Here is a 24,135-nt window from a genome sequence, read left to right on the forward strand (position 1 = left end):
GAAAACGGCAATCGATGAAGTATCGCTGTCAGGTATAAACTAGGATACAGTTATGGTTTAAGCTAAAAGAAATGGAAAGTAGAAGACATCTGTGCTATAGATAATCGTGCTTTTCTTAGGAGATAGAAACCACCGTGATCAAAGGCGTTGACATCCTACTTTCGAATGAAATTCCAGCGAATTTCCTTGGAAGATCCTTGGTTGAAATTGAACAATGGCATCTTTGTCGCAAGATTACGGATGTAGGTTCGACCAGCTAAATACAGTTTGTCATACGTCTGGTATCGAGGTGTCCTAAACGTAGGATCCACGTTATGTACAGTAGTCGCAGAACGAAATCAGTCGCGTGTGCTCGCGTGTTATGGAAGTGGTTCGCCCACTGGCACGGCACGCTTTCAGAGCTTAGAAAGCTATCTATAGACCGGAGAAGCTCTTTGGACGATGTGGGTGGCGACCTCAGCTCGTTCCACTCCCGTGAACGGCGAGGGTCGTCAACGTACGGAAGTCGTGCGACCAGTCTCTATATCTCAGTCATTTACGAAATGTCACCGTAGTTGGATCAATAGTCCTGCCCTACGGACCCCGTGTAAGCTTTATTGCATTTGACTGCACGCAAACAGTCACAGTCGAGTAGTTTGACCGTGTATAAACCGTGAATCACGAATGAAGAATCGACTCGGTATTTTCATTAGGCTTACCAAATATCCGCCTTCGTGAGATAAAAGTACGCGAGATTAGTACCTTTCCTTGGAGAACGAGGTGTATACCTAGACTCGAGCTAAACGTTTGCGTTCACTCTGTTACAGTTTGCATTGGAACCAATGGCCGCCTCTCCGTTCCGTCCAACAAGCAACATCACTACCGGAATCTTCGAGACCGGTACACCAACTGTACTTATGTCGACGGCAACCTGGAGATCACATGGCTGCAGAACGAGACATTCGATCTCAGTTTCCTGCAATATATACGGGAGGTCACCGGTTACGTGCTCATCAGCCACGTGGACGTGCAGAAGATCGTGCTGCCGCGGTTGCAGATCATTCGCGGTAGAACTCTGTTCAAGCTCACCATTCACGACATCGAGTTCGCCTTGTTCGTCACGATGTGTCAGATGCACAACCTGGAGATGCCGGCCCTCAGAGGTACCTCGATCATTCTTCTCTCATTCTTCTTAATCAGTGACAATGTTCGTCTACTTGTCATTTTAACCCTGATTACCTCTGGTCGTATCTCTGGTCTCCAAACAATGGCGTCACGTAAATTGGTACGACCTGTAAAGAAAATAAGAATTAGAAAGGTAGAACGCGGTGTTCTTATTAGCAGAAAATCCGCGTAGAGTGATTCAGCCGTAACTAAATCACACGTGTCGTTGGCAGATATCCTCAACGGCAGCGTGGGCATATACAACAACTACAACCTGTGCCACATCCGCACGATCAACTGGGACGAAATAATCACCGGTCCGAATGCAACGTACTCCTACGTGTACAATTTCACGTCGCCGGAACGCGCCTGTTCGCCGTGCGATAAGAGCTGCGAGCAAGGCTGCTGGGGCGAGGGGCCTGAGAACTGTCAGAAGTACTCGAAGACAAACTGTTCGCCTCAGTGCTGGCAGGGCAGGTGCTTCGGGCCGAAACCGCGGGAGTGTTGCCATCTTTTTTGCGCCGGTGGCTGCACGGGACCGAAACAGAGCGACTGCATCGCTTGCAAGAACTTCTTCGACGACGGTGTATGCACGCAGGAATGTCCGCCCATGCAAAAGTAAGTGGACCGATCCGTATCTCGTCGCAAGCTACTTTGTCGCGTACTCTTCGACCAACCGACTCGAATCTGGGTCGCGTTCGTGTCGTGACTTTTGATCGATGCGTCGTTGATAATCCTTCGGGTATATATTTATCAATCAATATACCCTGCGGGTGTGAAATAGGTGTGTCGAGCTTGCCATAATGACGAAAGATCCGGACGTTTGTGAGGAATAACTAACCCCTTTTATTCGATCGCGATTGATGTCTCGAACTGGACGAATTCGTCATTTTGTGCTTAGATACCGGAAACTCCATTAGAGTATTCGTTGGTTCGAATATTTTCCATCTTTTTTCTTCATTTGCACGGCTCGAATTGCAAGGTTTATCCTGGCTCGATCACGCGAAACATTGGACTCGAATATAATAGGGAAACGAATGGTTTAATTGTTCCTGACGCGATTAAGAGCGACAAACTTTGAAGTCGGCTGAAACCCACGCGGATCGTAAAAACCGATACAAGTATAGGAACGTGTAGCGTATCTTTCTGACAACTCGTGCATAATATCGAATGACAATAATGTAATATTTCATGGACTATATACCGCGACGAGTAATGAAAAAGTGGACACGCAAGAATGGTCTATCAAACCGCGTTGATGTCCACGCGTTTCCAGCACCGTAAGGCGTTTTACAACGGTATCCTTATCATCGATAAATCTTTCTCGCTTACCGATATCGATTTCCCGCTTCGGGGTCATGTAAGGAACACGCGCTAAAAAGTTCGAAACTCTCCACCCTGGCTTTACGACTTGGCTGCTATAAGGATTGCGACGATCGTTTCAGGTACAATCCAACGACGTACTCGTGGGAGGCTAATCCCGATGGGAAGTACGCGTATGGTGCAACCTGCGTGAGAAGGTGTCCCGAACACCTTCTGAAAGACAACGGTGCTTGCGTAAGATCGTGCCCGCCAAAGAAGAAGGCAATGAACGGCGAATGCGTGCCCTGCGATGGCCCTTGCCCGAAAACCTGCAAAGGCGTGGAGAAAGTGCACTCGGGTAACATCGACAGTTTCAAGGACTGCACTATCATCGAGGGTTCCATCACGATACTGGACCAGAGCTTCCAAGGCTTCCAACACGTGTACAGGAATTTCAGTTTCGGCAAACGCTACGAGAAGATGCACCCTGACAAGCTGGAGGTGTTCAGCACGCTGAAGGAGATCACCGAGTTTCTGAATATACAAGGCGACCATAAGGATTTCAAGAACTTGTCGTACTTCCGGAATCTGGAGGTGATAGGCGGAAGGACCTTGACGGAGTACTTCGCCTCGTTGTACATCGTGAAGACATCGCTGGTCTCGTTCGGGCTTAGCTCGTTGAAGAAGATTTATTCCGGATCTATAGCCATTTTGGAGAACAAGAACCTGTGCTACGCGCAGAGCATCAATTGGACGAGGATCAAGAAGTCGTCGGAACACGAGAGCTTGCTGTCGAATAATCGGAACGAGAGCGAATGCAGTAAGACAATTTTTCTTTTCTTCTTAATCTACGCATTCATCTACATGGCGAATTTAGACTCTTCGCTTTGGATGATCTTCGCGGGTGATTCGTTTATCGCGAAGAATATAAAGGTCCTTTCATCCGTATTTCATCTAAAATGAATATTGATAAGGAACAGTGAAGGAATTAAAGCCTCGCACTAATTTTGATGTCGGGACACAACACGCGCTTCGTTGAAATTTCGAGAACTGATGATCTTCACCTGTGGATGAATTCGCGATGATCGAGCAAACTGAAGAAGCGTAAATTCGCCTCGATCTGAAGGTTTGAGAGTCTACGTATGTTATTAGCAAATAAATAAACGTTTTACCTTCTATAATTACAGTTAAGGATGGCCTCGTGTGCGACGAGCAATGTTCCGACGAGGGCTGTTGGGGGCCCGGTCCAGCGCAATGTTTATCCTGCAAGAACTTCATTCTCGGGAACGACTGTGTCCAAGACTGCACGGCACCGGGGTAAGGACGATAACAGATTCACGCGAAATACTCCACGAACTCGTGATCGACTGTACCGTATCGTAATTAACGACACGTTACTTCTGTATGTTAAATTTGCCTACCTCAGATTGTGGATCGAAGGTAAACTGCAAACACCTGAGAAGGCTTTAATCCTCCGCTTCGCGTGCACGCGCTTTCGCTCTATCTTCACACGTTATTTCGCTCTCGTCGTCGTCCATCGTGCATCGAAATGGGAATAATCGTTCTTGCGGCGTTTTCTAGAATCTATCAGGCGGACGAGAAGACCTGCAAGGTGTGTCACGAGGAGTGCGATGGTTCTTGCACCGGGCCGAACCCGGAGCATTGCAAGAAATGCAAACACGCCCGGGATGGCCCGTACTGCGTGCCAGAGTGCTCGTCCTCCAAGTATTATGACAACGGTCAGTGTAAAAGCTGTCACGAGAACTGCGTGGGTGGTTGCGATGGACCTGAGAACAACATAGGCCCTAATGGATGCCACAGCTGCGATAAGGCGATCATGAACGGTCATGTACCTGAAGGATGTCTGCAAAAAAAGGAACCCTGTCCTGACGGTAGGTGATCCTGCATTTGTTACGTTTCAACAAGGATGAGCTTTTTATCCTCTTGCAATTCAGAAGCAATTCAAAGTCTACTCCTAATAGCTATTCTAGTATTGATAATAATATTTTACTGATCACCATTCATAATTACCGAGAATTCTTCCATAGTGATTTCTCCTATATTTATCACGTTTCGTTACGTTCGAGTGCAAACCGTTTTGGTGGTACCTGGAATAATGAGATGAAAAGAAATATCAGAGGATAGAGGACGACATTGCTGTATATAAAATTATAAAAAATATAAAATTCAGCGACTAGAAGATTACAACATGGCAATTTTTGTGTTAAAGGATATTACCTGGAATGGGTGAGTCTTCAAGAGCAGGGAGCACCGAAACCACTGACAAGCAAGGGCGTTTGTCGCAAATGTCATCCCCGGTGTAAGAAATGTACAGGGTACGGTTTTCATGAGCACGTGTGTCAAGAATGTACAAAATACAAGAAGGGCGAACAATGCGAAGACGAGTGCCCAGCGGATCACTTTGCGGACTCGGATACCCAGCTTTGTATACCTTGCTTTAGCGAGTGTCGAGGATGCTCTGGACCGGGCCCGAATCAATGTTACAAATGTCGGAACTACAAGATCTATACTGTAAGTATTTACAGAAAGCTTCATTAACTGTCACATACCTGATACGTTCGTGCACTTCGTGTACGTCTAGTATAATAATACTTACATACACAGCAAGCATTTCACCATTCAATGTCCAAATTAACAATAACATAAAGTTTTGGCTCCCATGTTTAACATTCCACAATCGGTGACATAGTCGCTCACACGTTGACACCTGCAACAAAATTTTTGTTAGTATATTTTCGTACATGTATAATCAAACGAAGCAGAAGCCGAAGAACGAGTCTTTCGCAAAACTTCAAAACGAATCACAAATTTAACATGAATTTATGTACGGCTCGTAAAACGTATTACGAGTCTGGCTGAATGTTGTAGATCGAAGAATTAAAGTCTATCCGTTTGTTCCAGGATGAAGATGTAGACGGAAACACCACGTCTTTCAACTGCACGGAAACGTGTCCTCCGGAGTACCCTCACAAGATCTTCCCTCCGGACAGCGAGCCATACTGCTCGTTGGAAACCGTGGGTCTCGGATTTCAAGTAGAAAACGAGCTACAACCAGCCATCTTAGCAGGTGTTGCAGTGTTCGCGTTAGCATTCCTCGTTGTAGCGTCGGTGACTATGTATTTCTGGCGTGTACGAGCCAAAGCTAAGGAGAACACCGTGAAGATGACAATGGCTTTGACTGGATTGGACGACAACGAGCCTCTTCGTCCAACTGGCGTGAAACCGAACCTAGCAAAATTACGTATCATCAAGGAGGAAGAGATGAGAAAGGGCGGAATTCTTGGTTACGGTGCATTCGGGAACGTTTACAAAGGGGTTTGGGTACCGGAAGGAGAGAACGTGAAGATTCCAGTGGCTATCAAGGTTTTACACGATGGTACAGGGGCAAACACGTCAAAGGAATTTCTCGACGAAGCGTACATCATGGCCAGTGTAGAACACCCGAATTTACTTCAGTTACTGGCTGTTTGCATGACGTCGCAGATGATGCTGGTGACCCAACTAATGCCTCTGGGCTGTCTGCTCGACTTTGTGCGCAGATTCAGGGATAAAATCGGCTCGAAAGCGTTGCTAAATTGGTGCACGCAAATTGCCAGAGGGATGGCTTATTTAGAAGAGAGAAGACTAGTTCATCGTGACTTGGCGGCTCGGAACGTTCTTGTCCAAACGCCCAACTGCATCAAAATCACCGACTTTGGCTTAGCCAAGCTGTTGGACATCAACGAGGAACAGTATAAGGCCGCCGGTGGGAAAATGCCGATAAAGTGGCTGGCTCTGGAATGCATTCAACATCGAGTATTCACGCACAAATCGGACGTTTGGGCTTTCGGCGTGACTATTTGGGAGGTGCTCACCTACGGTGGTAGACCGTACGAGAATGTGCCTGCCCGAAACGTGCCAGAGTTGTTGGAGAAGGGCGAGAGGTTATCTCAGCCAGCCATCTGCACGATCGACGTGTATATGATCATGATCAAGTGTTGGATGTTGGATGCAGAGTCCAGGCCTAGCTTCAAAGAACTGGCAGAAGACTTCGCGAAGATGTCTAGAGATCCTGGCCGATATCTTGCCATCAAGGGTGACAAATACATGAGGCTACCTTCGTATACACTGCAGGTGGGTGAAACGAACCTGAAATTTTATTATGCACTTTCTTCCGAGTAACAATCACGTTTCTTTCCTTAATATTGTAATAAATCGCTATGTTTGTATGAATCATCACTATGACCCGTGTATTTAGGACGAAAAGGAGATGATACGAAATCTTGCATCAACCATGGACGGTCCCGAGGCTTTGGTAGACGCTGACGAGTATCTACAGCCAAAATCTAGAGCCCCTATTCCACCAGGACTTTCGGTATCAAGTACTTCCGGCTCCCCACCGAATATACCCGTGAAAACTTGCTGGCCAAATGGAAAGCCGTTGGCTACCGATTCCCCTACGCCTCAGAATCAACAAAATTGGGACAGAGAATTGTTGAGGTACGGCGCGAATCACAGGAACGGAAATGTATCACACGAACCAGGGAATTCCGGTCAACATGGCCATTACGCGCCTCCGAATGGCCACTGTGGACACGTAGTGGGATCCGATACGACCACTTCGAGATACTGTTCCGATCCATTAAAGATGATCGGTGTCAGAGGTCAGTTGAATTTTCAAAACATAGAAAGCTTCCTTTAATTCTTTAATTCTACGGCGAGAAATACAGCAAGATTAACCATTCCTTAGTTTCATAATAAAGATAAGACTTTAAACTAATAGGGATGCAGGAATATATTTCTACTTCGAGAATAAAAATATTAATTTTTCCACGACCCATGATTCATAATCATACCGACACGATATATGTTATTTTTTCACAGATTGCGACGTGACAGATGACTGTTTCGACGGCGAAGTGAACTCTGCGCACCAACAGGCTCAAGTAGGTAATCTGAAGCTCGACTTGCCATTAGACGAAGACGATTATTTGATGCCATCGCCGCAATTGCCAACAAACACGACGCAGTATATGGATCTCATAGGGGACTCGAAACCTACTGGTAAACATCAGCGAAACGTTTACGAAATAATTTCGAATCTAATTAATTAAATTAACGATTATGTTCAATCTCACGATACGTTTATCGTTTCTAGAAATGGAACCAAAGCGAGTGAACAACGGTTACCGAAAATACCCCGAATTCTTGACTATTCAAGCGAAAACGTCGCTGGATAATCCCGAGTATATAATGTCTCAAGAGGAAGGACCTTTAACCCCTCAAACTTTAGGTATACCAACACCTGACCTGGAGAAGGTTTTAACGAACGGAACGTTCGGGTCTCAGGTGAGACAAAGGAGTTCCGAGGAAGAATCTGACCACGAGTACTACAACGATTTCGATCGCTTGGAACGAGAATTACAGCCGCTAAAGCCACTTAGGAAGAACGAGACGACCGTTTGATTAAAAATTTCATGAAACGACATCGAATATGGACTTTTACGTTGTGGTTCCAAGCTGGAATCGTGAAGCCGGTATCGTCCGATCGTCTGTTGATCGAGGAACGATCTCAAACGCAACGTATGTAAACACGAGCACGAGTTGACGTTTAATACAGACGAGTCCGGCTCCTCGTGCTCGAGGAAACTTCATAGTGTACTTAGAAAGGACACTTCGCTCAAAAGTGCCGTGTTTTGATTGTGATTAGACGTAAAACGTGTAAAACTGTGCTAATTTCTCTTATCAGCAAACTCTGACTATCGCGACCATGGACTATTGTTGCCCGCGTGCGCAATAAACAAGTAGTGCAAAGATAATCTTAATGTGCCATTTACCGTGGCTTGTAAATAAAAGAAAAAAAAAATGAAGAAAGTACTGTTTACCACTTTTATAAGGCTATTAAATATTTAGACAACGACGTGCAGTAAATGGCATAAACTATTGTTTCCCTCTTATCTCTGTCTTCGATCTTTTACGCTATCTTTTATGATCCATACTCGTCGTATTCTTTTATCTTGTTTATTCCTCCTATCTATTAGAGATTCCTATGTAAAAACTGTTAAAGTACAGAGAATCGTTTAAAAGCGCGAACCTGAATTTTTAGCATTCGATTTTATTCCCTCCGTTAAAATTAATATCCGTGAACTCACTTTAGATCGCGGAGATAGCTATTTCATGCGATCGAGTACGAATCATAAGATGTGAAAAATTGTACACGGGGCAGTTCAAAAATATATGCGGAAGTTGAGACGCAAAATTTACGCTGTCTCGTGTTGCGATATATCCATGCGGTTCGCCCTTGACTGTGATAAGAAACGTTCTACTGTTACTCGAGAACACTTAAACGAAACATCTTACTTGTTTATCGATCCTTCCTTGCTTTCTCTTCTTTTATAATATTCGCAGTAAGCTATGACAATGCAACGAAATTGTCCTAATTTACTGCCTAAATCGGTAAAGTGTTTCCGAGTCGCAACGCGAGGATCGACCGGAATCCAGGGGATTCATCGAAACGAAACCCGAGGGGAGATTTATAGATCACTTGCCGCTTCCCGGGATTCTTGTCTCGCGGCTCTACTTAAATGTTAACGATGCCCTATATTTTTTTATGCCATCGCCTTTTTTTTCTTTTTTGTACATGGGACCAATGAAATTGGCCTCGGCCAGAGCGCACGAAAATATCTCGATTTTTATTTTTAGGAACGCGTCTGTGTACATAGATTAGTGATTAGCGCGTAAGATATTCTACGTATGTAGAAAATGGAAAGTACTTGAGTAAACTAAGTAACCTGTATTTGTTCCTCTCCTCGAGGACTAAAACAGACGAACAAAACAGAAAAAGAAAAAAATGATAAAAAACAAAAAACGAAAGAAACGAATGTAAAGAAAGTAACTTAGCGCAGCGTCGGTATGCGAATTATACGGGGTTACGTTGTGTCGCGTAATCATAGGTTTAGGATGTGCCATGTTGTGTACAGGGAACGCGCAAGAAGATAACGAAAAAAGAAAATAATGACGGACACGTTTCGTTTTAGGGAAATCGAAATCGTTCGTGTTCACCTGAAATTAAAAAATGGAAAAAAGAAAAAAAAAGAAGGAAAGGCCGGAACACGGATCCTTCGAGGCATCGAATTCGAGGCGTCCGAATAGAGGAAAGGCTTGCACCAGCGTGCACGAGATTCGCGGCCCCGTTCGTGGTGAATATAACGAAGATGAAATTTTTGAACGATACGCGAGCTTCTGTGATAAGATGAGACCAAGTTTCAGACTGAGAAATTATTTATCGTTTCCGACAACAGTACAATTACACGAATTTTTTTTAATCTCGTTGCACGCCGAACGCATTCTCTGACTCTTCGAGATGTTTAAACCAATACGTATTCGTGTACATTACGTTAAGTGTTATTAATAATTACGTTATTGAATTCTCTCCTGTAATATATTATACACGTATCGATGATTGCGTTGCCGAGCGTGTACTCCAGAGACGTGTACACGTTTATCTATGACATCCTCGTCGGATATGAAAAGAATGAAAAAAACGTGTCTTTCCGTATGCCTCTCCCCACGTTGTTCCCGTCTCTACGATCCCGTGTAAAATCGGCAGAGAAAACCGCGAGCGTGAATTCGAAATTGTACAATACTGTTCGATAGCCGGGATAAAATAGCTGCGAGGAATTGCATTTGCCATTCGGTTGTGGACATAGAACTTATAAAACTTTATAATATCATTATATATCGTAAAGAAATTATTGTAATAAAGAACCATCATCATTCTTACGAAACTGACGATTTGTTTCTTTTTTTTTGCTGATTCCCTTCTTTACTATTACTGTATTTTATTTTATATCTTGTACACGTATAATTTGTTTCAAATTAATAAAAACTTACGGAAAGAAAGATATACTAATATATGTATATAACTTTGCTGTTATTAATAGTAAAGCTTCAACTTATCAAGGCAACGTTATTTCCACTTTTTCTCCTTTTCTTTCTCCATTCTTTGTATAATCACGATCTAAATGTTATAGTTACTAAAATATAAATTTATATAGATATTAAAACATAATATATACATAAAAATTATATAGTTATGTTTAAATGAATATATTTTAACAGGAACATTTGTCAGCACTATGTAATATATTAGACCACTATCTACCACAATATTGTTCATATCAGAAACCAAAAGGTGGTTGTTTTGTTTAGATACATCTCCATCTCCCAATTGGTAATACACTTTCATCTAAAATTATTTATGAGGTTAAATATCGATATCAAATGACAATTCAATTTATTTGTAGGTATAGATGGTAGTGACTTTATTGAGTGGTGTCAAAACGAGTACAAAGTATGCGCTATACCAGGAATATATTTCTCATATTCTGAAAAGTCTCATAATTTTCTACATCTTAGCATAAGTTTTCACAAGAAAGAAATTTTAGAAACTGGGGCAGGAAATCTTTGTAATGCTCTTTTAAACTACATTAGAGAAAGTAATTGTGAATAATTGTAATATGGTAATATTCAAAATATCAATATGTAAAATGTATATTGTTTATCATTTCAATTTATAAGATAATTTAACAGTGAATTAAAATATACATATAATCTTCCATTGTCAGTACAAAAGCTAATTAATTCTTAATATTTCTTTATTTAATTATATTAAAATATATGAATAAGTATCCTATATTAACTTCAGCAAATTATTAATGTATTCTGAAACGTTGCAATCATAAAGTATAACAATTATAATAATGTTTCCATATCATAGTGTTTATTATATACTTGTTTATATTTTTTACATATTTTTTTGGTTTCATGTGAATAAATGAAAGATGAAATACTTCAAATATATGAAATGTAAAACTAACTATTCCTATGATTCACCCAATAGCTCTTTTTGCTTCGTTTTCAGGATTTGTTCTGCTTTCTGTACATATGCTTTTTGCATAGCACCTATATAATTTTCAGCTCTAAACATTAAATCTTTTGGTACATTTGTTTTCTTTTTTAACTCTCTAATATGCTGATTTCGTACATCACTAATGGTGTCTTTACATTGAACAAAGTGTTGTTTCGCTACCTTTGCTAAACTTTGTCTGTAATCCTTTGTAACTCTGTTAAATTTAATAATAAAATTAATATATTGAACACAAGCAATAGAAATTGTGCAATTGTATAAATATTAAGAAAACTTACTTGGGTAAGGCAACATAAATAGTTGTACCATCTTGCTGTGGATTTAAATTCATTTGAGAGTTTTGTAGAGTTGCTAAGATATTTGGAAGCATCTGTGGAAATACAGATGCATCTAACACAACCATAGTAGGTTTTCGATTAATCTGTACTATTTCCTCAAGTTTGTAATCTTCATCTTCAAATTTAACAGTTAGTTCTTCTATAGCACCTACTCTTGTTCGTAAAGATAAATGTTTCATTATATAGTCTTCAAACTTTTCAATTGCTCCCTTAAATTGTAATATCATATGGTCCACCTTTATAATCGGAGATATTTCATTAAGATCAACATGTACTACTTGTTTCTTTTCTTTGTATCGATCTTTACTTTTTAATAATATTTTTGTAGTAGAGAACTTCCTTACATTACATAATTTAAATGTAGAATCATTCAAACTAGTATGCATATTTCTTAATTTAGAAGATATTAAAACATTTCTACAATTTTCCAAAATATGTAAATATCTAACATATTTTTCTGAGGTATTTAACTTTATAAAGTGAGTCAAGAAACTCCCTTTTATCATTGTTTAAATACGTTATGTAATAAACTTTTACGCTTTTGTGACCTGTTTTATAAATATGTGATATAAATTTGATTTAATTATTAACCCGAGAATAAAATCCTGTAATAATTAAAGATAAAGTTGTTATTAATGTTTATAGCAATTTATAAGATTGGAAACTGCTATTCAACACTATGTATAACGGTATATTTTCAGAGAAATTATAATTACTTGAAACAGTTAAATATTGTAGTTATGAGAAATATGTCAATAATGATCATATGAAGGTTAGTAATGGAGAGGAAACTATACGAATGGAGTAAAGATTCCTTATGATACAGTATGTTACATACATATAACATAATATGTTATACTACTGTATGATAAACAATGTAAATTTTTATCCTACATTTCTTGCAATTTTATTTAAAATATTTTTAAGTAGTAAGAAATGACTAAGACAACAAATGTGCAATAAACACGATAACGGTAAGAAGCTATTTCAAGATATTCGAATTATAAAATGATAAATAAATAAAGAGAATTTCATGAAAATCGGTCTGAATTTGATTAATTATTAAGTATTGTCGAACACATAGTACCTCAGTCAATTTCTTATAATATCTCTAGCAATCATTGTGATTGTTGACTTTTTAATTCTAAACAAGCCTTGAAGTTTTAATGAAAATTGAGTGTACACGTGTCAGTAATTACCCGTGTAAGAATTTAGAATTAGTTTCGGTTTGTTGTGATATAACTAAAATTTCACCTTGACATAATTGAAATTTGTTTTTATTAAAAACAAAAGTAAGTGAATAGAAATTTTATGTTAATAGTAATGTGTAAATAAATTCTGTATTGCAAATTAAAATATATTTAGGATTAATTATTTCCTTTTTTTTACAGATAATGTGATATATATAATACTGTATCGTCCTTAATAGAATAAGTGAAGCCTTATAAAAAACAGTTATAATTATTAAAAATAGTGTTAAGTAATTTGTAACAATTTAAAATGAGTAAAACACCAGTATCAATTTTACAAGAAATGATGATAAAAAACCTAACAGTACCAACTTATGAACTTATACACAATGGAGGAGGCTCTCATATGAATAGTTTTACATACCAAGTAACATGTAATGAGCTTACTGCCACTGGTGTTGGACGTTCTAAAAAGGATGCAAAACATGAAGCCGCAAAAGCAATGTTAGAAACTATTGCAGCACATCGAGGTTATTTACAATTACCACCATCAACAGAACAAACTTCTGTAAGGACACCTTTACCACCAATAGTTCCTGAAGTAGAACGAATTCCACCAGATGTACCATTTGTTAATGCAATTGGTGATTTACAGGTAAATTAGACATATCTATCTTTGTTTTAAATTACTCTAATATTATTTATATACATATTATTCCAGACTTTATGTGTTGAAAACAAGTTACAATACCCTATATATGATACGATTAGCGATGTTGGACCTCCACATGATAAAACTTTTACTATTCAGTGTGAGGTAGCAAATTTTAAAGAAATTGGTATTGCAAAAACAAAAAAGCAAGCAAAACAAGAAGCAGCTAAAAAAATGTTAAATAGGTTAAATGATTTGGTACCGGATTTAGAAAGCATATCTGATTCAGGTCAAACAGTTGAAACTATGGATAAGTCTGATATCCAGACTGCCAAATCCATATACCTCAATTATTCAAAGTTGCTTTCACAGAGAAAAATTAACTTAGGTGTTAAAGTAGCGGACTATCATATTTTATTAAAAAACCAGATTGATACTGAATTACATGAAAAAGTACTTAATGAATTATCATCTCTTACTTCAAAATGTGACATTGCCTCTTCTCCTGATGCTATAGAAAATTTAAAAACAGAGTTTTCAGATATATTGCATACTATAGATTTAAATATGATTGAAGTTCCTGTAACATGTAGCAAACAAATGATATCTAGGTGTATAGACACAAACCCAGAAATTGTTGAAATTGTAATAGGGACAGACAGTGATGCTGAGTTGAATTTATTAAAGAAATTAATTAATGCTCTGATACTTTTTTTGAAATAAGAATAAGAAGCCTACAATAGAGACTAAACAATTTTATATATAAAATATATTTTTTGTTGAAAGTTCTGAAAAAAGGAAAGCTGTAAAATATTTTTTTGAAAGTTCTAAAGTATTTTATTCGGTATTTGATAATTTGTAAGTATTATAGTATAGTTATACAGATACATTATACAGATAAATAATAATGCTAATTTAAATGTATGTAATGTATGTAATACTTATATACTCAGATGATCAATACTTATTTAACATAAAGTAGTGTACTTTTAATATGTATATACATTTGCAAAATATATAGACATTTTTCAAGCATTTTGCACATATTATTTTATGTCACATAAAAGTGCTACACCTCGTAATGTCCAGTGTCGGGGATTGTAATCAGTTTCAAAATCAATCGATCCGATGTACTTTGAATCTGTTCTTTGTGGCTTTCTATATATAGGGCATTCATAAAGTTTCGGATCTTTTCCTGCAGTTGTGTTTATCGCATAAATGTAAATTACAGGCATTTGTTCGTATAATACCTTTGATTTACTTTCTACTAATTTGCTTGTTTTGCGATCAAGCGAGGCACCTTCTAAAAATAAACCATGGACGTAAACCCCCTCCTGAGGTTGATTTTTTATGTCCTCTTTGTTAAGTCTTGTAATCAAATTTTGCAATACGACAGAGTCAAGAGCCCATCCTTTGTGCGCTCGAGTTACCTCCTGCAAAATATGCAAACTTGTTATTCAAAATGTGTATATATTTTGTTTCGAAATTGACAAATTATTAAACAAATAAATTTCATTGGTCAATGAAAGAAGTTAATGTTTGGTTTAGTATTCTTGAAAATAAGACATTCATCTAACTTGTCTCATTGCAGTTAAAAATCCTTGAGGATTGAAGAAACCAGTCATCCAAAAGACCTTAGGTCTTCCATAAGTACACCATTGTCTGAACTGATGATCACGTTCCAGAAGTTCCGTGTACCAAAACCCAAGTGTTGCCGATTCCCAGGAAATTTTTAGCCATTTTTCTGGAATACGAGCGTCGTACATCGCGTCAAGTGACTTTCGCAACCCTTGACTCATCACAATGGTACCTTCGATAGCTAATTTTAAATCTGTCAAAGTACTACGAACTTCTTTAATGACTCTGGTGATCCTGTAGAGCGCATTAATAAGCGAACTATCGTTAAAAGTGGTATGCAGGAAAAATGAAAAAGTCTACCTGTCGATTTCTTGTCTTAAAAATATGTTCATCGGTAACAATGCTCCCATTCTTTGAAGTGCTTCTTTCACTTCGAAAGAATTATATTGTTTCGGTAACTTGCTTAACATATCGCTGGCAAGTTTGTACACGACGTTTTCTCTGGTTTCACCCCCCTGTGCACCCCCTTCCTTAGGTTGGACACTCAAAATCGTATCGAGTATTCCCTTTGCCGTGTTTATCTGATAGGTAATATCCGCATTTGGATGTAAGCCGAAAACTTCTGGCGTATCCGCTCCAGGCAGGCTATCAATGTAATCCAGATACCCCTGAAGATTCTTAGTCTGTGGTACTTTGTATCCACGATAAAATTCGAAGCCAGGTCGTAACAACACATCACAAAACCAAACATGCGTAAATGTTGTTAACAATCGCTTGTCGAAGTCATCGGTAACTCTGCCACCGTACTGGACCTGAATTTATAGATAAATATAAAGCTATTATATATAACGAATTCTGGATTTATATCCCTTGTACTTATCACATTTGTCACGACTTAATTACTCTGAAAATTTAATTGTTTAGCATCAACTAGGTGGAACGTTAATGGCATATTTGGCGTCAATGACAAGTGATAAGATAACAGGAAAGTATCTTAATGAATATTTTTTAACGAATAAGATTTTTAAACCTCTCCAAGCATATAGCAAACGGTTGGCCACGAGACACCCCGTTTTGGATCCATGTCGTCCAAATGATTCTGTATAAATTGGACGGAAGCAGCAAAGTCAGCTTGATTAAATTCGTACGGTATGTTCCAACCAAGAGGTCCGAATTTCCTACGTTCTTGTACTACTGTGTGTAGAAACGCAACAGCGTACAGTAATGGTGGCCACTGTGATTGTGTACTGTAATCTAACGTATCCTGCGTGACGCCTTGGTAAGTTCTCTTTAAGCTGGCTCTGATACCTTGTGGTGGTTCATTTGTAAACTTGATGGCCATCTAAAACGAGGTTTGTAACATGTGAAGTTATATTTATACGAGTTATCAATTGCAACAGATATAGAGAGACCTGCAATAAGCCTATAGGGAATTGCGGATGCACCTCTGTGGTCATCCACAGTCTAAACGCTTCGTGAACAATATCTGTTTCGACCAGAGCGTCCATGACTTCGGTACAAAAAGGAAGCGACAAGTGAATATTTTGTAGCAATACCCAACTGCCACTGCTCATAGCGTCCGAGATCAATCTTCGAGCATGAAATTCCTGGCCTTGGCCCATCGATACGGATCGTAATTCTTAAATGTAAATTATAATCTTAACTAATACAGTGATTTTATTTCAGTATTTTATATCATACTTGTAGAAATGATATTTTATGAACTTTCTTACGGATTGACTTTTGCTTTGCCAGCGCCGTAATCTGTGGACTAGGATCTGATCCGATCGATAGTATGCATATAAGTGGTGTCCTAACTTCAGACTCTAACCAAGTGGCCTCCAGATCTAAAATTTTAGTTTCTCCATACTCTTTTCCTAATGATTCAATAACGTACTTCTTTGCCTGGGACAAAGTTCGGTCTGGACTCCATGATCTTATCAAAAGTAACTTTCTGAACACGTCGAGTTTCTTCTGATACCCACAAGGAAGTTCTTCTTCTTCGGGTTTCTCTCTTTCGTACCACACTCTCCATTCCCTTTCACTGAATTCGATTTTCGTTAAAATGTCCGAGAACGTGTTCAGTTTGCTGATCTCGACCAGGTTCAGCCAAGTTATGTCGAGAATCCATTTAAACGGTTTCGGTATAACTGCATTTAGGTCCAAGGATGCACCACCCTTTATGAAAGCATTGAATTCCGCGTGGGAAATTGCACCACGATGACAATCTATCTTCATCGCTAGCATCAAGGTGAACAACGATTTGTGCCGTTCGTATAGACTTCGCAAAGTGAAGGCCCATACTTCATAGGTAAGGTGACGGAGGATTATGTTTATTCTTTCGACAGTGATGAGACTTTTCACGGATTTCGTGATGGAATTATCGAATATCGTCAAAAATTGTCTCAACGAATTCTGGTACATCGCGTTCACGTTGCTCATCTCCACGATAAGAAAGTATAAGATGGATCCTCTTGACGCGACAGCACGAAACTCTTCCCTAGCTAACATGATCTTCTTTTCTGTCAACGCAGACACCTTTAGTTTCTCGTTGACCGATTCCGCTGTTACCTTGGTCTCCCTGAGCACGCTTATAAGCGCTTCGTCATCCACTAGGGAACCTTCGGAAGACGTGAGTCGATGTAACAGCGTACTTTCAAGTTCTTTCATAGATCGTTGATTTGTCATTACAGATTCAAATAGAGCTACCCTCTCGGCTTCCAAGTCTGCCTTTTCCATAAGGATCACTCTACCAAGTAACTGATCCTCTAGCCCTAACATCGTGACGGTAAAATCGATGATGGACGTTTTCGCTGAAATCTCTGGACTGTACGCGGGGTTTGGTAATTTCGTAGTGATGTACAACATAAAACCAGGCATCACGTCGCATTCTTTGTCGCCAACGATCACCTTCTCGATAGAGCCGGACTTGATAAAATTTTTTTCAAGCACGTTATCGAGAACTGGATCCAATTCCTCTGCGATATCTTCTATCAACAATGGCCTGCCCAGAGAAAGACTGTCCTCAAGGTGAGTTCTAAAGTATTTATGATTAAGAGATGTAATTTGTAACTCGTTCATGCATTCCTTATTCTTTATCCACATTTTTCCTTGATTCTGGGGATCTACCAATAGCGGATAAGAGGAAGATTTGGTCACAATAAGCGCATTTTGTACAGACAATTCGTCATTTGGTAATCCTTGAAGAGTCCATTCGGACATCGTCGCACTATCCACAAGCATATTTGTAATGTTCAGATTTTTAGTGAAGGGAATAGATTTAGTTGCCAGAATGTTCATCCAAGATGACACCAGACTAGTTCTGTATTGTTGATTGTAAGGACCGCAGTACGATAAAAAGCCCGTGGCTAGTAAAACGTCTCCAACCAATCGTCCTAATTGAATTTTGAACTCGCTGCTCTGCTCCGTCCAACGCATTTTCTCACCGCCTAAGCCGTTGATCAATGCGGTTGCAGCGGTCATTTTTCTAAGACATACATTCGCAGCTTCTGTCAGTCTTTGCTTCTCCGAAACAGCTAAGTCATACTGTTCCTTGACTGCTTGCAATGCCATTTCTCTTTCCGATAATTCTCTCTCGGCATTTGCCAAGTCTTCCATTGCCACCTTCAGTCTTGCTTCTTGCAACGCCAAATTGGCTTTCAGTGGAAGGACTTCTTTGTTCACCGAATGAAAGAAGGCCATAGCCTTTGTCCAAGATAATAAGCCTGCCACGTCACCGCAAACTCGCCTAGCAGTTTCCATATTATAGTCTTCCATCTTGAAATAAGGCTGAAGTAGTTCCACCATTTCGTTGTTTATTATGTCTTTCGGATAATTTTGTAGCTGCAGCAAAAACGTGGTACTGGCCATTAGTTTCAGGGACTCGGCCCACGATGGTTTTGGACATGCGGCAGCCGTGTCGGGAATGACTGGTCCAATTTTGCGTTGGAACAGGATCAACACGCAATCCATGATCCTCATGATAAGATGAGGCGGCCTGCCCAATTTTCTTACGGTAGCTATATGAGCAGGTTTAATCGTATTCAAAGCAGCCTCCGCTTCCTCCAGCGCTGGTTTGGCAGCTTCTAGCTTCTCTTCAGCCAACGCTTTCTCTTCCGCTATGCAAGCTACTAATTGCTCGGCTTTCTCCTTCACCTTTTGCACTTGGTTTTTAAAGGCCTCTGCCTGCATTGCCCTTTCCGTCACTTCCAACAGCACAGTTTCTGCCTTTTCAGATGCCTGAATCAGTTCTTTCTCCATTACAGCGAGATCTCTTTTCAGGATCTCCACCGATATCGAAGCCTCTTCCAGTTTCGCTAATCCGGTATCCATCCTTTTAGCCCCTTCCCCGAGTTCGTGTTGCTTGCTCTGGTAGATGTTCTTATAGCCACCGATGAAGTTCAAATACGACTTTGGGGTGACGTGAGTCGCGCGACGGAATCTCTGGAAATATTCCGTGGATGTGACAGAAACGATATCTTGTATGGAGCCTAACGCGTTCACCAGTTCAGCTTTGACATCGCTCGTGCAAGCTATGCTAAAGTCGTGCAGGAAGTGTTTGGCAACCAAGATTAGGGCATCCCTTGGCCATGGTTGGAACCAGTCAACGGTGCAGCCGGATATCAGAGCCGGGAAACGTTGGGCACGGTTCCTGAATTTCTCCCCGACAGGAGAGAAACAGAAAACAACATGCAAATTCTGACAGGTTCTTTGAAGGAAGAAATCCATTACGAGTTCGTTGTTGATCATCCGTTTCGGATTTTCGCGTCTCAGAATAGGTGTCAGCTCTAAAATGATTTCTTGCTGTTCATCGCGAGTGAACAAATTGCTGATAACGCCGGAGCTCAGAATATTATTCAAGTATTCCAGGAAGCCCTCCTCTTTGATATCCAGATCAGTGAATATAAACGTGGTACCCTTTCCTTGAGCTCCGCACGTTCGGTACAGGTATCTCAGGTCTTCCAAGAAATTTGCCACGTTATAAGATCTTGTCAAAGTAATTTGAAACGTCTTATAGCCAGCAATGAAGGACGACAACTTCGTGAGACTTTGCTTCCCGGATCCTCCAACGCCTACTAGCATCACGTTACCTTTCGGATGTCTAATGATTCTAGATATTTTCACCAAATGTAGCATAGCGTCGGGGAAGAACACCAAATCCATGCCAGAGCCCCTTTGCATCTCGTTGAATTGCGAAAGGAACATCTCCAGTCTGTCCCTCAGGATCTGGTCATCGTAAACTGGTTCGTATACTTTTGGCAATTCCACGTCAGTGTCCTCGCCTTCCTCACCAGTTGGTTCTGGCGCATCCCTAATTATCACGAGAAATACGGAATGAAACAATGGACATAACGAACGCGTAAGAATTCTTACCAAGAGTGTTCACTTACCTCATGAAATCAACGAACGCGGGATTTTGATTCAGCATGCTCGCATAACTCTCTCCCAGCATCTCGTTTACGATTTTCAGAATCTCCTCGTCGAACCAGGTCTTATCTGACTGTATAGTGAATCTGTCACTGAACACGCGACTGCATTCGTGTTTCCATAACAGCATGAGCACATTTTCCTTGTCGATGACTGTAGATAGCGTGCCAAGCATACCCTGCCAAATTCTAGACAAGTCACGAAGGCTGAAGATATAATGGAACTTGGCCGGTGTTGGCAACAAGTTACTTCTAGTTCTTTCCCAGAGTATCCTTGTCATGGGAACCATCTTTTTCACGAGGTTTCTTACTTCCATTGAAAATCCCCGTTTCGCGTTGTAATGACCCTCCCCGAGCACACTGAAAATTCGATCAATCGACGCTTGGTCAGGTAAGGTACAATTGAAGATGCAAAATTGCCTCTTTAATCTCAAGGGGATATCGTTTCTTCCGCCACCAGGTTGACACATCGCTGCTAAAAATGTCACGTCTACGATGTTGGTGAAGTCTCCGGGTTTTTCTAACGAGTAAAATCCCTTCATATCCATGGTTTGACGAACGATCTCATTGGTTACTTGATCACCCCATTCGTTTATTTGCGGCAAGTTTATGTCATCGATAAAGATCAACATCTTCTTCCCTCCTGGGGGTCCGAACGTGTTACCTAAACGTTTCTCCACGTAACTTTCGATAGTTTTTTGGAACTGGTATGGACTCGTTGCTGAGCTGAAATTGAACGACCTGCTCAACGTGGTTTCTGGATTCGCTTTCTTCATGTACGATTTCATCATGACGGTTTTAGCGGACCCCTGTTCTCCTATCAGTAAAACTGCTTTATCCTGACGACCAATTAGGTCGATTAAGTATTGTATCCTTACGTTGTCGGGAATAGGGACCAACACGTTGCTGTAGTCAGGCGTCGAATATTCTGGGTAAACGTAATTCGTCACCATACTAGACCACGTATCCCATTTACCCTTTTCAGTGACATAAAAGTCGAACAACTTCGCCTCGGGGTGTTTCTCTGATGTCGGTAAATCCAGGCTTTCGAAATTTTCTCGCAGGTACGAGTCATATTTTTGTCTGTCTGACGTTTCTAATAATGCACCAATACCCCATACGATGGCGAAAACATAGAAGCGGCTTAGGTGCTCAGCTGTCATTGGCTGCCGTTTCTCCTCTTCCATTTCCTCATCTTCTTCTTCCTCTATGGGTGTTTCAGGTGGGATCAATCCCTCGAGAAGACATAACATTTGTCGCACTATGTTGCATTGCAAGACATCTATGGTCAACGACAAACTCTGAGTGCTCCATGAATAAATCTACAAACATGTTTACACGACAGGTTCGAACTCAGTTTTGAAATTTTCGAAACTAGAAATCGAAACTTTGTCAAATTTCAGAAGTCGAAAGCTGAAATGCTTCGTTTTAATGTTGCATTAATTGCATACATTTTTAGGTATACCTGAGAAATTGAATCTTACCTGTGCAAAGGAACTCGCGAAACACTGATCGAACACTTGCTGTTCTAGAGGTGTTCGACTTTTCAGCCAAGCAGTCACTACGGGGTTCCAGTCTAGGCCTGAGGAACTCATATACACCATGCCATTACGCGATACCGTGGCTGGACTCGCATTGTCGATATTGTGAGGCTCAAAAATGATCTTGCAGTTAGGCGCCATGGATAATCGATCACCGTTCGCCAGGGTAAGAGTTTTATTATCATCCAGCACAGAATTTAAATTCTCGATCCAGATACTGTCAACGGGCCCATCGAGAACCATCCATACGTGTTCTCCTTCTTTCAGCTTCAACGTTTTCCGCCACAACGCTGAGAATATTCCATCGGTCCAGTCATTGGTTGCCACATCCAATCGACCGAACATTTGGGCGGCTGTTATACTCTTCGGATTCATCCTCATCTCTCTGGAAGATTTTTGGTTAAGAATCGACAGGTGAAGGAAGCTTCGTTATTCGACAAAGAGGATCAACACCGGTGCCGTCGTTAGTTTTAATCATCACGTAAAAATTATAAATATATCATTGTGTGAATTATTTTCAGAATATTTGTAGGTGTATTACCTATGAAAATTGCCGCATTGCGTTAAAGCTTTCATTAATATATGTATGCAGGTGCTTTTCCCTGCACCAGTTGGGCCTAAGGATCAACACCGGTGCCGTCGTTAGTTTTAATCATCACGTAAAAATTATAAATATATCATTGTGTGAATTATTTTCAGAATATTTGTAGGTGTATTACCTATGAAAATTGCCGCATTGCGTTAAAGCTTTCATTAATATATGTATGCAGGTGCTTTTCCCTGCACCAGTTGGGCCTAAGGATATTATTCCGTGTCTCACCCTTTGCGTCTCATATAATTGTATTAATTTCAACACCCACGGTGGATGGTACACTAAACCTGCTTCTTCCACTTGTTCGTTAATCGCAGCTTCTAATTCTGGGTAAGAAGTCTTTTCAAGAGTCTGATTTGGAAACAGATCTGCCACCAGCGAAATAAATAATGGTTCATCTTCATCTGTAATAATTAACATTCTCGATAATTCGAAGATCTATTTTTTTTTCTTTTGTGAAAAGTAGATAATATGGAAATGAGTATTTACCTATCAGTTTCGAAAGGTTCATGTCTCTCAAAACGCGCATAACGATCGTGCTTTCAGAATCCTTCGAGTTCACCCTTTTCGACGCCCCTAATGTTCTTAACACCGACAATATGTTTCTTAATCCAAAATCGTAATGTACCTTTATAGATAAAGAAGAGATTTACTCGAAGTACCATTCGTGTGTTGTGCGGCTTACGCGTGTTCGAATAAGTTACCTGTTTTGTAAGTTGTTCTTCGCAAAGTTTGTACAGTGTGTAAAATTTTCGAGCAAGAGTGATGTTCTCCAAGAAACCACAACTAGCCAGTTTTACTCGAATAATGATCTGTCTATCGGGTACCATCATGGCGACAGTGCGGAACTGTATCTTCAAGTTCTCTGGCAGCTCTTTTCTGCCAGCATATCCAGGATTCTGTGATGTATATTCATTTCTATTTCTTCACCACGATTTTCACTTTCGCTTTTACTTCTCTTTTTGCGTATTATTTTTCACGAGATAAAATGCTTGAGTGTCAGCTACATTTTTTTCAAGTGTTAAAATTTTATCAAGATGCGTAGAGAATTGAATTTTAGTTTTAATAAGGATTTTAATAGAATTTTGATAGAAACATCTTGTATATAAGAGCTAAGTAAATTGCAATGATTATTTTCGTTATGCTTTCAGATATTTTAATAATATTCGTTCAGCTGCATGACTGTTACCTTCATGTAATAATTGTATTGTATCTCGTTATCATATAATAAATAAAATAATGACATGTTAATTTGTTGTCTTTCTTACCATTGTTATAAATATCCCAAGCTCAGGGCATATGTCTATTAAATCTCCATCGGTAAAAACAAACTGCTTCTTCTTTTCCTTCTTCGCGGCTAGAACCACTGCAACTTGTTGAGCAGCGACAGACAACACTGGCAATTCGATTCTATTAAATTATTCGAAGCAACCCCATGAACCGC

At 40.0% G+C, this 24,135-nt stretch overlaps 4 protein-coding genes across 4 annotated transcripts in view; 2 read left to right on the forward strand and 2 right to left on the reverse strand.

Moving 5' to 3' along the window:
* The first annotated feature begins 214 nt into the window (after positions 1 to 214).
* Positions 215 to 10,207, forward strand: Egfr (epidermal growth factor receptor). The gene is made up of 11 exons (XM_017906747.1): positions 215 to 242; positions 693 to 1,142; positions 1,377 to 1,761; positions 2,589 to 3,265; positions 3,633 to 3,762; positions 4,027 to 4,337; positions 4,676 to 4,977; positions 5,368 to 6,579; positions 6,704 to 7,109; positions 7,330 to 7,509; positions 7,604 to 10,207. The coding sequence occupies exons 1-11, from the start codon at positions 215 to 217 to the stop codon at positions 7,909 to 7,911; spliced, it is 4,389 nt and encodes a 1,462-aa protein (XP_017762236.1). The 3' UTR covers positions 7,912 to 10,207.
* Positions 10,208 to 10,642: 435 nt separating this feature from the next.
* Positions 10,643 to 12,123, reverse strand: mRRF1 (mitochondrial ribosome recycling factor 1). Its single transcript, XM_017906758.1, has 3 exons — positions 11,653 to 12,123; positions 11,325 to 11,570; positions 10,643 to 10,693 (listed from the first exon to the last, which is right to left on the reverse strand). Exons 1-2 carry the CDS (start codon positions 12,096 to 12,098, stop codon positions 11,330 to 11,332), a joined length of 687 nt encoding a protein of 228 aa, XP_017762247.1. The 5' UTR covers positions 12,099 to 12,123; the 3' UTR covers positions 10,643 to 10,693; positions 11,325 to 11,329.
* Positions 12,124 to 13,164: 1,041 nt separating this feature from the next.
* On the forward strand, positions 13,165 to 14,282 carry LOC108552291 (interferon-inducible double-stranded RNA-dependent protein kinase activator A homolog). The gene is made up of 2 exons (XM_017906757.1): positions 13,165 to 13,557; positions 13,624 to 14,282. The coding sequence occupies exons 1-2, from the start codon at positions 13,213 to 13,215 to the stop codon at positions 14,275 to 14,277; spliced, it is 999 nt and encodes a 332-aa protein (XP_017762246.1). The 5' UTR covers positions 13,165 to 13,212; the 3' UTR covers positions 14,278 to 14,282.
* Positions 14,283 to 14,600: 318 nt separating this feature from the next.
* Dhc1 (dynein axonemal heavy chain 1) overlaps positions 14,601 to 24,135 on the reverse strand; it is a 22,949-nt gene continuing 13,414 nt past the window's right edge. The window contains 13 exon segments of the mRNA XM_017906749.1: positions 14,601 to 14,712; positions 14,788 to 14,987; positions 15,132 to 15,426; positions 15,493 to 15,944; positions 16,163 to 16,474; positions 16,545 to 16,771; positions 16,866 to 20,443; positions 20,523 to 21,880; positions 22,043 to 22,484; positions 22,819 to 23,095; positions 23,181 to 23,319; positions 23,396 to 23,590; positions 23,960 to 24,135. The exon segment at positions 23,960 to 24,135 is cut by the window's right edge and continues 5 nt beyond it. Of these exon segments, the coding sequence (XP_017762238.1) occupies positions 14,601 to 14,712; positions 14,788 to 14,987; positions 15,132 to 15,426; positions 15,493 to 15,944; positions 16,163 to 16,474; positions 16,545 to 16,771; positions 16,866 to 20,443; positions 20,523 to 21,880; positions 22,043 to 22,484; positions 22,819 to 23,095; positions 23,181 to 23,319; positions 23,396 to 23,590; positions 23,960 to 24,135 (7,763 nt within the window).

Source organism: Eufriesea mexicana, unplaced genomic scaffold, assembly GCF_001483705.2.
Source record: "Eufriesea mexicana isolate 0111107269 unplaced genomic scaffold, ASM148370v2 scaffold6108, whole genome shotgun sequence".
Taxonomy (NCBI): Eukaryota; Metazoa; Arthropoda; class Insecta; order Hymenoptera; family Apidae; genus Eufriesea; species Eufriesea mexicana.